At 43.4% G+C, this 14,399-nt stretch overlaps 1 protein-coding gene across 2 annotated transcripts in view; it reads right to left on the bottom strand.

Annotated features, from left to right (window-relative positions):
- Positions 1-14,399, bottom strand: part of LOC122541951 (wings apart-like protein homolog) — a 209,272-nt gene that overhangs the window by 28,826 nt on the left and 166,047 nt on the right. For both annotated transcript variants that reach the window (XM_043679247.2, XM_087982429.1), the window contains exon 13: positions 6,387-6,562. In XM_043679247.2, the coding sequence (XP_043535182.1) occupies positions 6,387-6,562 (176 nt within the window). The remainder of the gene's footprint in view (positions 1-6,386; positions 6,563-14,399) is intronic.

Here is a 14,399-nt window from a genome sequence, read left to right as displayed (position 1 = left end):
TAAGGGGGATAGGATTACAAGATATAGGGAGTACAGCTATTTAACAAAAACATGTTTAATCATTTAATGGCCAACAATTCAGAAAGCAACTCTAATAATCTATATTTCACAATAAATTTAATTCCACATACTCTTGTTACTGAACTAAAAATACAAGTGTGCACAATATTTATTTACCACTCAAAGCACAAATGGGAGAAAAATAAAAACACAAGTTGACATATCTTTCAGGGCAGAAGAGTGAAGAGCAACTTGGGAAGGTAAGGGATTCTGAATCTGAGGGGAAAACTGAATGGGGACGTCACAGGAGGGCTTCGATTTGATTGGCTAATAAGGGGGTCTGCTAAATTTGAAACGGTGCTAAACTGAATCTTGTTAATGTATTAGTCACAACATACATAGAGATACAAAACAGTAAAAAATGCTTAAAAAACCAAATCAAAAACTAAATAAAATAAAGATGGAGGGTCAGATGATGTGTTGTTTCTGCATGATGTGGGAGTTGATGGACCCCATTGCGATTCCCAGTGACCGTATCTGCAGTTAAATGTTCATTGCTGGAAGAACTCTGGCTCAAGGTTGATGAGCTGGAGTCTGAGCTTCAAGCGCTGCAACACATCAGGGAGGGTGAAGAGAGTTACCTGGATGTTGTGTTTCAGGAAGTGGTCACACCCATTAGACTAACTAATACTAATTCAGCCAGTGGTCAGGAACAGCAGGGTGTGGCTGTGAGTGAGGCAGGTAGAGGGATCCAGGAGGTAGAGTTGCAGGAGTCTCAGTGCTTATCCTTGACCAACGTGTTCAAGAGTTTTGGGGACAGCAGTGAGGATGAACTGACTGACCATAGCAACGTGGTGTAGGGAGCCATTCAGGGAGAGAAGAAAAATTTTGTTGTAATTGGGGATAGTATAGTTAGGGCATAGACACTGACCTGTGAGCAGGATCGAGAGATCCAAAGGTTGTGTTGCCTGCCAGGTGCTTGGATTCAGGATACTTCACCTGGTCTGCAGAGGAACTTGGACTGGGAGGGTAAAGACCCAGTGATTATGATCCACGTAGGTACCAACAACATAGGTAAAACTAGGGCAGAGATTCTGCTAAGGAAGTATGAGCAGCCAGGAGCTAAATTAAAAAGCAGAACCAAAAATATAATAATCTCTATTACTACCTGAGCCATGAACTAACTGGCACAGGGTCCATAAGATGAAGCAGGTAAACAGAGTGGTGTGGGAGAAATTGGTTTGAATTCATGGGACATTAGCACTAGTAGTAGCACTAGGAGGGAGCTGTTCCGAGGGGACGGTCTTCATCTGAACTGTGTTGGGACCAGAGTCTGAGTGAATAACATAACTAGGGTTGTAGACAGAGCTTTAGACTAAATGGGGCGGGGCAGCGGGGGTGTGTGTGTCATTTATAGGGGACATTAGCAGACCCGAGTTAAAAGAGGTGGTAAGAGTGCAGAACTCAGGACAGGTTAGTAAGCTTTCCATCACAGAGACAAATAGGACAGAGTATCTGAAAAGAGTTAGCAATCAAACTTCAAATACACTGGACAAACCAATGACAATGAGAAGAGAGACAGATAATCTAGGACTCAAGGTGTTATATCTGAATGCACACAGTAAAAGGAATAAAGCAAAGGAGTTTGTGGTGTAGATTGAAATGAGCAGGTATGACATGGTGGGCATCATGGAGATATGGCTGCAGGGATCAGGATTGGGAGCTGAATATTCAAAGATATAGGTCTTATCGAAAAGATTGGTAGATGGGCAGAGGGGGTAAGGTTGCCTTATTAGTGAGAAATGAAATTAAATCAATAGGAAAAAACAGAGTTAGAGTTAGATGGTGTAGAATCTGTGCTGGTAGAACTGAGGAACTGCAAAGGTAAAACAAACATCGTTGAAGTTATGAACAGGCTCCCAAACAGTAGTCAGGAGCTGGGGCACAAGATACACCAGGAGGTAGAAAAGACGTGTAGGAAAGGCAATGTTACAATGATCATGGGGATTTCAATATGCAGATGGACTGGGAAAATCAGTTTGGTAGTGGATTGCACAAAAAGGAATTTGTGGAATGTCTATGAGATGGCTTTTTTTCAACTTGTGGTGGCGCCCACTAGGGAACAGGCAATACTGGATTTAGTGTTGTGCAATGAGGCAGACTTGATAAGGGAGAGTAAGGTGAAGGTGCCCTTAGAGAGTCAGTGATCATAATATGATTGAACATACTCTGCAATTTGAGAAGGAGAAGACAGAATCAAAAGTAACGGTATTATAGCTGAATAAAGGCAATGACAGAGGCATAAGGGAGGAGCTGGGTAGAATCGACTGGGAGAGGAGCCCAGCAGGAAAGGCAGTGGAACAACAATGGCAGGGGTTTCTGGGAGTAATTCAGGAGACACAGCAGAGATTTATCCCGAGGAAAAGGAAGCATGGTACAGAGAGGATGAGACAACCCTGGCTGACCAGGGAAGGCAGGGATAGCATAAAAACAAAAGGGAAAGCATATAATGTGGCAAAGGGCAGTGGGAAACCAGAGGATTGGGAAACTTACAAAGACCAACAGAGAGCAACAAAAATAAGAAAAGAGAAGGTTAAATATGAGAGTAACCTAGCCAGTGTTATAAAGGAAGACTAAGTGTTTCTTAAGATATATAAAGGGCAAAAGAAGAGGCAAAAGTGAGCACTGGGTCACTGGAAAATGACTCTGGAGAGATAGCATTGGGAAACAAAGAAATGGCTGAGGAACGGAATAATTACTTCATGTCAGTCTTCACAGTGGAGGGCAGGAGTAATTTCCCAAAAATTCAAAGGGGGGGGGGGGGTTGGGCAGAGCTGACTATGGTGGCCATCAGAGGAGAAGGTGCAAGAAAAACTGAATGGCCTGAAGGTGGATAAATCATCTGGACCAGATGGACTACATCCCAGAAATAGCTGAAGGGATACTGGAGGCGCTAATGATAATCTTTCAGGAATCACTAGATTCAGGGAGTGTCCCAGTGGACTGGAAAATTGCTAACGTGATACCCCTATTTAAAAAGGGAGTAAGGCAGAAGATGTAAAATTACAGACCAATCAGCCTAACCTCAGTCGTGGGTAAGATCCTGGAATCCATTGTGAAGGATGAGATTTCTGAATACTTGGAAGTGTATGGTATAATAGGGCAGAGTTGACATGGTTTCATCAAGGGGAGGTCATGCCTGACAAATTTGTTTGAATTCTTTGAGGAAGTAATGGGCAGGTTAGACCAAGAGGAGCCAATGGATATTATCTATCTGGACTTCAAAAATACCTTTGACAAGATGCCACACAGGAGGCTGAGTAAGGTAAGGGCCCATGTTGTTGCGGGCGAGGTATGGATAGAAGCTTGGCTGTCTGGCAGAAAGCAGAGAGCGAGGATAAGAAGGTCCTTCTCAGGATGGCAGCCAGTGACAAGTATTTCACAGGGCTCAGTGTTAGGACCACAACTTTTTTATTTTAAACACTAACGATCTAGATGATGCAAATGAGGGCTTTCTGGCCAAGATGCAGATGATACAAAGATAGTTAGAGGGACAGGTTAGGAAAGTGGACAAAGTAGTGCAGATGGAGTACAATGTGGCAAAGTGAGAAGTCATGCATCTTGTTAGGAAGAATGGAGGCATGGACGACTTTCTAAATAGGGACTTGACAGTTCTAGTCCAGAATTCTCTCAAGATAAACTTCTAGGTTGAATGAGTAGTTTGGAAAGCAAATAAAATAAATGCCATCACTGTGAGGGGACGAATATAAAAGCAGGGGTGTACTTCTGAGCCTGTCAGACCACATTTGGAGTATTGTGTGCAGCTTTAGGCCCCATACCTCAGGAAGGATGTACTGGCCCTGGAATGCATTCAGAGGAGGTTCACAAGAATCGCCCCAGAAATGAAAAGCTTCACATATGAGCAATATTTGAGGACTCTGGGTTTATACTTGATGGCATTTAGAAGGATGAGGGGGAATCTAATTGAAACGCACGGAATAGAGATGATGTTGGGAAGACATTTCCATTGGTACATATGTAATATGAGGAGAAAGTGAGGACTGCAGATGCTGGAGATCAGAGATGGAAATGTGTTGCTGGAAAAGCGCAGCAGGTCAGGCAGCATCTAGGGAAGAGGAGAATCGACGTTTCGGGCATTAGCCCTTCTTCAGGAATGAGGAAAGTTGGTCCAGCAGGCTAAGATAAAAGATAGGGAGGAGGGACTTGGGGGAGGGGCGTCGGAAATGTGATAGGTGGAAAGAGGTCAAGGTGAGGGTGATAGGTCAGACTGGGGTGGGGGCGGAGAGGTCGGGAAGAAGATTGCAGGTTAGGAAGGCGGTGCTGAACCGACTCCCACAGCTACCTGGACTACACCTCCTCCCATCCTGCCCCCTGCAAAAATGCCATCCCATTCTCCCAATTCCTTCGACTCCGCCGCATCTGCTCCCAGGAGGACCACTTCCAAAAACGCACATCCCAGATGGCCTCCTTCTTCAAGGACCGCAATTTCCCCCCCGACGTGGTCGACGATGCCCTCCACCGCATCTCTTCCACTTCCCGATCCTCCGCCCTTGAACCCCGCCCCTCCAACTGCCACGAGGACAGAACCCCACTGGTCCTCACCTACCACCCCACCAATCTCCATGTACAGCGCATCATCCGCCGCCATTTCCGCCACCTCCAAACGGACCCCACCACCAAGGATATATTTCCCTCCCCTCCCCTATCAGCATTCCGTAAAGACGACTCCCTCCGTGACTCCCTCGTCAGATCCACACCCCCCACCAACCCAACCTCCACTCCCGGCACCTTCCCCTGCAACCGCAGGAGGTGCAAGACTTGCGCCCACACCTCCCCCCAAGGCCCCAAAGGAAACTTCCATATCCGCCACAGATTCACCTGTACCTCCACACATCTATTGCATCCTTTGCACCCGATGTGGCCTCCTCTATATTGGGGAGACAGGCCGCCTACTTGCGGAGCGTTTCAGAGAACACCTCTGGGACACCCGGACCAACCAACCCAACCACCCTGTAGCTCAATATTTCAATTCCCCCTCCCACTCCACCAAGGATATGCAGGTCTTTGGACTCCTCCATCGTCAGACCACAGCGAAACGACGGTTGGAGGAAGAACGCCTCATCTTCCGGCTAGGAACCCTCCAACCACAAGGGATGAACTCGGATTTCACCAGTTTCCTCATTTCCCCTCCCCCCAGCCTGTCTCAGTCAAATCCATCAAATTCAGCACCGCCTTCCTAACCTGCAATCTTCTTCCCGACCTCTCCGCCCCCACCCCAGTCTGACCTATCACCCTCACCTTGACCTCTTTCCACCTATCACATTTCCGACGCCCCTCCCCCAAGTCCCTCCTCCCTATCTTTTATCTTAGCCTGCTGGACCAACTTTCCTCATTCCTGAAGAAGGGCTAATGCCCGAAACGTCGATTCTCCTCTTCCCTAGATGCTGCCTGACCTGCTGCGCTTTTCCAGCAACACATTTCCACATATGTAATATGATCCAACATCAGAGGCTAAAGATATATTTCATAACTTTAACGTCACGTTGCAGAAGACAAAGATGGAATTCCAAAGCATATTTTTGTAATAAGTTTTAATCTTTTTTAGTTTTAATTTTAGAATCTTTTAGAATGGAGATAAGGAGAAACTTCTTCAATTCCCACCTCAGGCGACTGACTGTGTGGAGTTTGCACGTTCTCCCCATGTCTGCGTGGGTTTCCTCCGGGTGCTCCGGTTTCCTCCCACAGTCCAAAGATGTGCAGGTCAGGTGAATTGGCCATGCTAAATTGCCCGTAGTGTTAGGTAAGGGGTAAATGTAGGGGTATGGGTGGGTTGCGCTTCGGCGGGTCGGTGTGGACTTGTTGGGCCGAAGGGCCTGTTTCCACACTGTAATGTAATCTAATCTAAAATCAGAGAGCGGTGAATCTATGGAATGCACAGCCCACAGAAGGCAGTGCAAACCAGGTCATTACATAGATTTAAAATTGAGATAGATAGATTCTTGAATATTAAGGGTTACGGGGAGAAAGCAGGAGATTAGGGTTGAGAAACTCAGCCATGATTGAACGGCAAAGCAGACTCGCTGGGCTGAATGATCTACTTTCTGCTCCAATGTCTTATGGTCTTATACAACCTTTTCCTCCAATTACCTTAATTTGGTTTTATACCCATTCCACTTTCGAAACCCCAGTGCGTAATAGGAACCCATGGCTTAGTCACGACAAATCACGCTCTCAATTCAGCATTTCACTTATTAACTCAAGTTTGAGAGGAGTGGCAAGGAACAGATAGAAACATGGAAAATAGAATAGGTGGGCCAATCAGCCCTTCAAGTTTGGTCATATGGCCCCTCCATTTAAAAACTTACCATTGTCATTAGTCAAATTTAATAAGACTCCAAAGATTGCTCTCATGCAGTCCTCCACTGCTTTGCCAATATGGCTGGAGGCACTGTACTGTGGTAGAGAATTGCTGTTTGTCATGCAAACCTTGTTTTCTTCTCGATTGTATTGTGTGATCAGCTGCTCACAATGTCGTAAAGCTCTGCAGATAAAGCACATTTACTAAGTTATCAGGAGGAGGGCTGTTTATATGGAGATCTGTAGCTTGATTCACATTAAACAGTTTAAATCATGCAGCCTAAATCCAATTGAAATTCAGTATATTGCAAAAGAATGTTAACTGATTTCAGAGTGCAGCACTTGGGGTAACAAAGTCTTTAAATCTAATGGTTAAATAGGATGAGACCTATGTTTTACACTTTGCTCCCTTTTGTCTCCAGCTGTTCCTGTGATTGGGATAATAAAAGATTAGCTATGGTCAAAAGCTGTAGCCTTGGCTAGCTGTCCTTTGATCTTTAATTTCTCACTGAAGCAGAAGAACAAAAGGCGTGAATTCAGTAAAAAATCACATCAACAATTCATACCACCACTTTCCCCACACATTGATAATGCAAAAATTTCTCTAATTTAAAAGCTTAACATGAGTAAAACTAATGACCTAATATGCTGAGAATTCTCATTGATTAATGTAATTGGTGAATATTACACTAAAAGACCAGCAGATACATTGTGTTGTCAGCATATGCGCACAAGAACTCTCACAGGTCCCACATGATTCTCAGAGTTCCGTAGATCAAGGGATTGCTGAATTTGACAGGCCATCTGAGCTGACACCATTCTGAAACATCCTTTTCATGCACATAATGGAGTAGATAGATAAGCTAGTCTGGCAATCTCAAATCCTGCATTATTGAAAATGATTTACTAAATCACAGTCTAATTGCTGTAATGGATTGAAATGCTACAGGCATTGCTTTGAATACTGGCTTCCTAAAGGAAGCGCCAAACATCTTACACACTAGTCTCAATGCAGCGATGGAACATTAAAATGCATTGACTCTTGGCAAAGGGCAAAGACACACTGATTCAACAGTCATTTGCTGACAGTCTCAGAACAAAATCAACTCCTGATTATTAAAAAATAAATAAAATCATATAGGCAGGGACATAAAGTTAAGAAGAAAATGCTGGTCACAAGCTGGGTTTTGAAATGAACAGGCAATCAGCTAGTATAACAGCAACCAATGCAGGCCCACAGAAGTGCCTCATTTTGAAATTTGATAAAAATGTGGTATTTGCCTCCAGAATGATCACTAAACCTGACATCCCAACAAAAACGGAGATTCTCTTTCCTTTGTCAGCTATGGAACATGTAAAGATAAGTGGTACAATAGATTAAATGGGTTCTCACTTTATAGACAGTCCTACAATATTTTCTGCACAACTTGGGGTTCAGGGAGCCTGCTTTCTATAAAGTGGAAACTCTTCCCAAAAAGAGATATGTAATATCTGATCCAACTTCAGAGGCTAAAGATGCATTTCACAACTTTAATGTTGCCATGCAGAAGACAATGATGATGGAAGCGGAAAGTACGTTTTTGTAAACGTTTTCAAATTGTCACTATGTTAACTTTCACTGTCACTTAAACTACATCATATTCACAATGTAGTTTTAGTTTAACCAGTTCAGTTGGGCAATCCTAAATGCACTACATTTATGTGGATCAGCCAGGTGCAATGTAATCACAAAAACTAAAACTGAATAAACTGCAAAAGCTGGAAGTCAGACAAAAACAAACTGCTAGAAAAGCCCAACAGATATGGTAGTATCTGTGAACAAAAATCAAAGTTAATGTTTCAGGTCCAGTGACCCTTCCTCAGAACTGCAACATAATCACAGCCCAGTAAAAGGAAATGTTTCAACACCCCTGTAATAACAGCAATGATTAAAAATGCTCACAGGTTTACCATTCCTCTATCCAATGAAATAAAGGCTCAAGCCTTTTGTTCTGTATTTTGGGGCTGATGATATTCCCACCATTGCCACTAAATTGCCCTCAAATTAACAAGGCTGGCGAAAAACAAAATTGCTATCTCCTGCCTTTATTCAAGTGAGTTTTGCCCTAATTCTTCAGGGATGAAGAGCTGCGAGACAAACTGGCAATGTAACGGAGATGACCTGCTGCCCATCAACATAACAGCATGTGACAGTTGGCTGCAATTCCATATTGCGCATGGCACGTTTATCCTGACCTAAAGCCCCAACACCTTGAGATATCACAGACTTAGCCCAGTAACATTGTTTGACATGGGGTTGAGAGGATGAGAAAGAAAAAAAAGCAGAATAAAGCAAAATGAAGAAACAGAGAAAGAAAAACTGCTGCTGCAGTTGATAAAAGCTGCTGCAATCAGCCATAGCTGTAATTGTCTCTAATCTACACATCAAGAATCTAAAATTTAATAACTACTGTCAATGCATTGCTACTTCTAGAATTGTGTTTGGTTTCTATTCACAGGCAAGGAATTGGGTTGAAACTTCTGCAGTCCACATCTTTCACTGTTATCTCAATATAAAAAGTAGTTCCATACTTATTTAGCAAGAGATACCATTCAGACTATTGCATCTGTATATACTTTTTAAAAAGTATTCAATGATTCCAACTCCACTGCTTTTCCCCCGTAATTTTGCATTTTAATTCTTTTTCAAGTATCTAACTAAACTCCTTTTTAGCATTCCTATTGTACTTGCCTGCACTACCCTTTCAAGCAACACATTCCAGATCTCAGCAATATGTTGGATAAGATTCTGTTTGAGCTGAAAATGTGTTGCTGGAAAAGCGCAGCAGGTCAGGCAGCATCCAGGGAACAGGAGAATCGACGTTTTGGGCATAAGCCCTTCTTCAGGAATGAGGAAAGTGTGTCCAGCAGGCTAAGATAAAAGGTAGGGAGGAGCGTTGGAATTGAGATAGGTGGAGGGAGGTCAAGGTGAGGGTGTTAGGCCGGGATGGGGTGGGGGCGGAGAGGTCAGGAAGAAGATTGCAGGTTAGGAAGGCAGTGCTGAGATTCTGTTTAATCTAAGATAATGACTTTACACTGGTCTTCAGATTACCAAACTTCTTACCTGTGTTTCTCCCAATTTGCTTTATCAACACCCTTCAATTTCGCAGAAAAACCTTAATTTGTCAATTTTTTCCATTAATGTTGTAACTTTGAATTTAGAATTATTGTTGAAATATATTTCTGTTGTAGGACCAGATTATTTCTGCAAAGCCAAAATGCTGGATAATTACTACTTCCATAAGTACAACCACCCACCATTCCTTGACATAAGCACTTAATCTTGAGGGCTACTGTTGACCAGCTGGTGAACTGCACCAATAACAGCAATATCCTGGCTACAAACATAAGGCAAAGGTTGGGTACTTCGACCACTCACTCACATCTAGTTCTATATCTATAAGCTTAGCCACTAATATAGTAGAGCATTCATCACTTGCTTTGATAAGTGCAGCTGCAGTGAGAAAAACAGCATACAGGATCATTGGGTCTCAGTATCCACTCTTTCCAACATGGGCAGTGACAGGAGTTTGTACAATTGACAGAAGCGTGGCAGCAACTGGGCAAGGTCTCTTCACTATCATTGCTCACTTACCTTTGACTTCAAGTACTGAAAAATAAGACCAGCAATGTCACATGAACAGCATCACCACACTCCCTGCCAAATCATAGGCTTATCCCAGAAAGTGTAAACCTGTGAAAGATAAGCATGAGGTACAACTCTGATTCAATGAAGAGTGCAGGAGCGCATGCTAGGAGCAGCAGTAGGTATCCCTAAAATAAGATACCAAATGCTGAGGCCTCAACGCAGGACAACTTGTGTGCCAAACAGCATAAGCAGCAAGTGATTGCTTGCACTAAGTGATCCCACAACCAATGGATCAGATCTAAGCTCCACATTCCTACTACACCAAATCATGAATGGAGGAGGACAATTAAGCAACTCATGGAGGAGGCTTTATAAATGCTCAAGTATATTCCGATCAAAAACAAGGATAGCAAGTGTAAGAAGAACAAGCCTTGGATAACCAAGGGAATAAAGAAAAGGCATCCAATTAAAAGCTCAGGCTTACAAAGTAGCCGAGTGTGGTGGGAAACAGGAAGATTGGGAAAACTTTAAAAAAGCAACAAAGAACCACAAAGCAAGCAATAAAGAAAGGAAAGATAGATTATGAATGCAAAACTAGCACAGAATATAAAACAGGTAGGAAAAGTTTTTAAAAATATATAAAACTGAAAATGATGGCTAAAGTGGACATAGGTCCCTTGCAGGAAGAGAAAGGGGAATTAATATTGGGTAATGCTGAAAGCCGAGGCCTTGAATAACTATTTTGTGTCAGTCTTCACAGTGGAAGATGTGTCTAACATGCCAAAGAATGATGTTAAGGATACAATGAGAGAGGAGGACCTCAATTCATTTGTTATCAATAAAGAGGAAGTGTTGAGCAAACTGGAGGTCTAAGGGTAGATAAGTCCCCTGGTCCTGATGGAATGCATCCCAGAGTGCTGAAAGAAATGGCAGAAGTTATAGTAGATGCATTAGTGATAATTTGCCAAAATTCACCAGACTCCAGGCAGGTCCTGGCGGACTGAAAGACAGCAAATGTCACACGCTGTTTAAAAGATGTAGGCAAAAGGCAGGTAACTAATTCCCCCTCCCACTCCACCAAGGATATGCAGGTCTTTGGACTCCTCCATCGTCAGACCACAACAAAACGACGGTTGGAGGAAGAATGCTTCATCTTCCGCCTAGGAACCCTCCAACCACAAGGGATGAACTCGGATTTCACCAGTTTCCTCATTTCCCCTTCCCCCACCCTGTCTCAGTCAAATCCGTCGAATTCAGCACCGCCTTCCTAACCTGCAATCTTCTTCCCGACCTCTCCGCCCCCACCCCAGTCTGACCTACCACCCTCACCTTGACCTCTTTCCACCTATCACATTTCCGACGCCCCTCCCCCCAAGTCCCTCCTCCCTACCTTTTATCTTAGCCTGCTGGACAAACATTCCTCATTCATGAAGAAGGGCTTATGCCCGAAACGTCGATTCTCCTGTTCCCTGGATGCTGCCTGACCTGCTGCGCTTTTCCAGCAACACATTTCCAGCAGGTAACTATAGGCCAGTTAGCTTAACATCTGTAGTTGGGAAAATGCTGGAAGCTATCATTAAGGAAGAACTAGTGAGACATCTGGATGGAAAGGGTTCCATCAGGCAGATGCAGTGTGGATTCAGAAGGAAAGGTCATGTTTGGCAAACTTACTGGAGTTCTTTGAGAATGTAACAAGCATAGTGGATGCAGGGGAACCACTGGATGTGGTATACTTGGATTTCCAGAAGGCGTTGGATAAGATGCCACATAAAAGACTGATCAATAAGATAAGAATGCATGGAGTTGAGGGAAATGTGCTAGCATAGATAGAAGACTGGTTAACCAATAGGAAGCAGAGAGCTAGGATAAATGAGCGTGTCTCTGGTTGGAGATCAGTGATGAGCGGGTGCCATAGGGGTCGGTGTTGGGCTCGCAACTATTTATATACACATATAAAAATTATTTGGAAGAGGGCACCAAGTGTAACGCATCCAAGTTTGCTGATGACACTGAATTGAGTGGAATGCAATCAGTGCAGAACATGTGAAAGGTTTGCAGAGAGATTTAAATAGGTTGAGAGAGTGGGTAAGGGTCTGGCAGATGTAGTACCATGTTGGTAAGTGTGAGGTTATCCACTTTGGAAGTAAAAATAGTAGATCAGAATATTATTTAAATGGTGAAAGGCTACAGCATGCTGTTGTGCAAAGGAACTTAGGAGTGCTTGTATATGAATCGCTAAAACTTAATTTGCGGGTGCAACAGGCAATCAGAAAGGCAAACAGAATATTGGCTTTCATTGCTAGAAGAATTGAATTTAAGAGCAATGAGGTTCTGCTGTAACTGTACAAGGTGTTAGTGAGGCTGCAGTGGAGGTTCGCCAGGTTGATTCTGGAGATGAGGGTATTACCCTACGAGAAGAGGTTGAGCTGCCTGGGACTGTACTCACTAGAATTTAGAAGAATAAGAAGGGAACTTATAGAAACATATAAAATTCTGAAAGGGATCGATAAGATAGAGGCAGGCAAGTTGTTTCCGCTGGTGGGTGAGACTAGGATTAGGGGATATGGCCTCGAGATTAGGGGGAGTACATTTAGGATAGAGACGAGGGGGAACTGCTTTTCCCTGAGAGTAGTGCATCGATGAAATTTTCTGCCCAATGAAGCAATAGAGGCAGCTTCATTAAATATGTTCAAGACACAGTTGGATATGTTTTGCATGGTAGGGGAACTAAGGGTTATGGGGACAATGCAGGCAGGAGGAGTGAGACAATGGATAGATCAGCCATGATCTTAAATGAACAGTGGAGCAGGCTCGATGGGCTAAACAGCCTACTCCTGTTTCTATTACTATGAAACAATGAAATATCCCCATCCTTGATGACGGGGGGGTAGCCCAGCACATTAACATAAAAGACAAGGTGGAATGAAGTACTTGTAACAACCTATAGTCAGAAGTGCCGAGTGGATGATCCATTTCTGTTTCCTCCAGAGATTGCCAGCTTCACATATGCCTTCTTCAACCAATTTGACTCACGCCATGTGATAACAAGCAACAGTTAGAAGCACTGGGTATTGCAAAGGTTACAGGCCTGAGCAACATTCCATCAATAGTACTGAAGATTTGTGCTCCACAACTCACCATGCCCTAGTCAAGCTTTTCTGGTTCAGCTACAACACTGGCATCTACTTGATGACTGGAAAATTGCCAAGGTACACTCAGTGCACAAAAAGCAGGACAAACCCAACAGAGCTAATTACTGGCTCATCGGTCAGTCCATCCAACTTTATTTTTGAGAGTCATTTAAGCGGTTCAATATAATTGAGTGACTCACTTGATCATCAACTAAGTGATGGAAGGGTTACCGAAAGTGCTATTAAGCAGCACTTGCTCAGCAATAATCTGCTCACTGATACCTATTAGGTTTCGATAAGGCCATGCAATAAGGCCAGAGCTCCTGATCTCATTACAGCCTTGGTTCAAACATGGACAAAAGAACTGAATTCCAGAGATGAGTGTGACTGTCCTTTGCATCAAACTCGCATTTGACTAAGTGTGGCAGCATGGAGCCCTAGTAAAACTAGAATCGATAGCAATTAGGTTGGGGGTGGGGAAAGAGTGGGGGCATTTACCGCTGTTTGAAGCCAAACCAAGCACAAAGGGAGATGGCTGTGATGGCCGGAGGTCAGCCATCTCAGATCTGCGACCTTAGGGTGTGTCCTGAGCCAAACCATCTTCAGCTATTTCATCAGTGACCTACCCACTGTCACAAGGTCAGAAATGCAGATGTTTGCTGACGTTACATTAGTTTGTGACTCCTCAGATATTGAAGCAGTCCAAGTCCAAATGCAACAAGACCTGGACAATATTCAGGTTTGGGTTGACAAGTGGCAAGTAACATTTGTGCCACACAATTGCCAGGCAATGATCATATCACCATTGAATCCCACACTATCATCCTGGGGGTTATAAATGATCAGAAACTAAACTACAGTAGCCATATAAACACTATGGCTAAACAAGCAGGTCATATGCTATGACCTGTGCTGTATCATTCCTATCATTCTGTATTTCCACATCAATGAGATACAAACTGCAGAATTACTTAGTGAATGACCAAATGAACTGATGCTAACAATGATGATCAGCCTGAGAGAGAAGCCAAAGATATACCAACATTCTAACTTTGATTAAGTTAGTCTTACTACCCATGAACCAAATGTAACAGAATGGAGAAAGGCATAGAACTATATCAAAAATGTCAGTTCAGATTCCTGGGTCAAAAAGGGTGGGAGAAGTTGTGTTGAGCGATTAAGCTGTTTTGATAGTGCTGAAAAGTACTGGAATAGATGGAAAAGAGAGACAGAGTCCAGAATATGTTCATGAGACCAACAGC

The sequence above is a fragment of the Chiloscyllium plagiosum genome, unplaced genomic scaffold, assembly GCF_037043375.1.
Source record: "Chiloscyllium plagiosum isolate Xiang-an unplaced genomic scaffold, Cpla_swu_hap1 HiC_scaffold_43, whole genome shotgun sequence".
Taxonomy (NCBI): domain Eukaryota; kingdom Metazoa; phylum Chordata; class Chondrichthyes; order Orectolobiformes; family Hemiscylliidae; genus Chiloscyllium; species Chiloscyllium plagiosum.
Note: the sequence above shows the minus strand (reverse complement) of the source record. Positions and strands in the feature narration are given on the sequence as shown.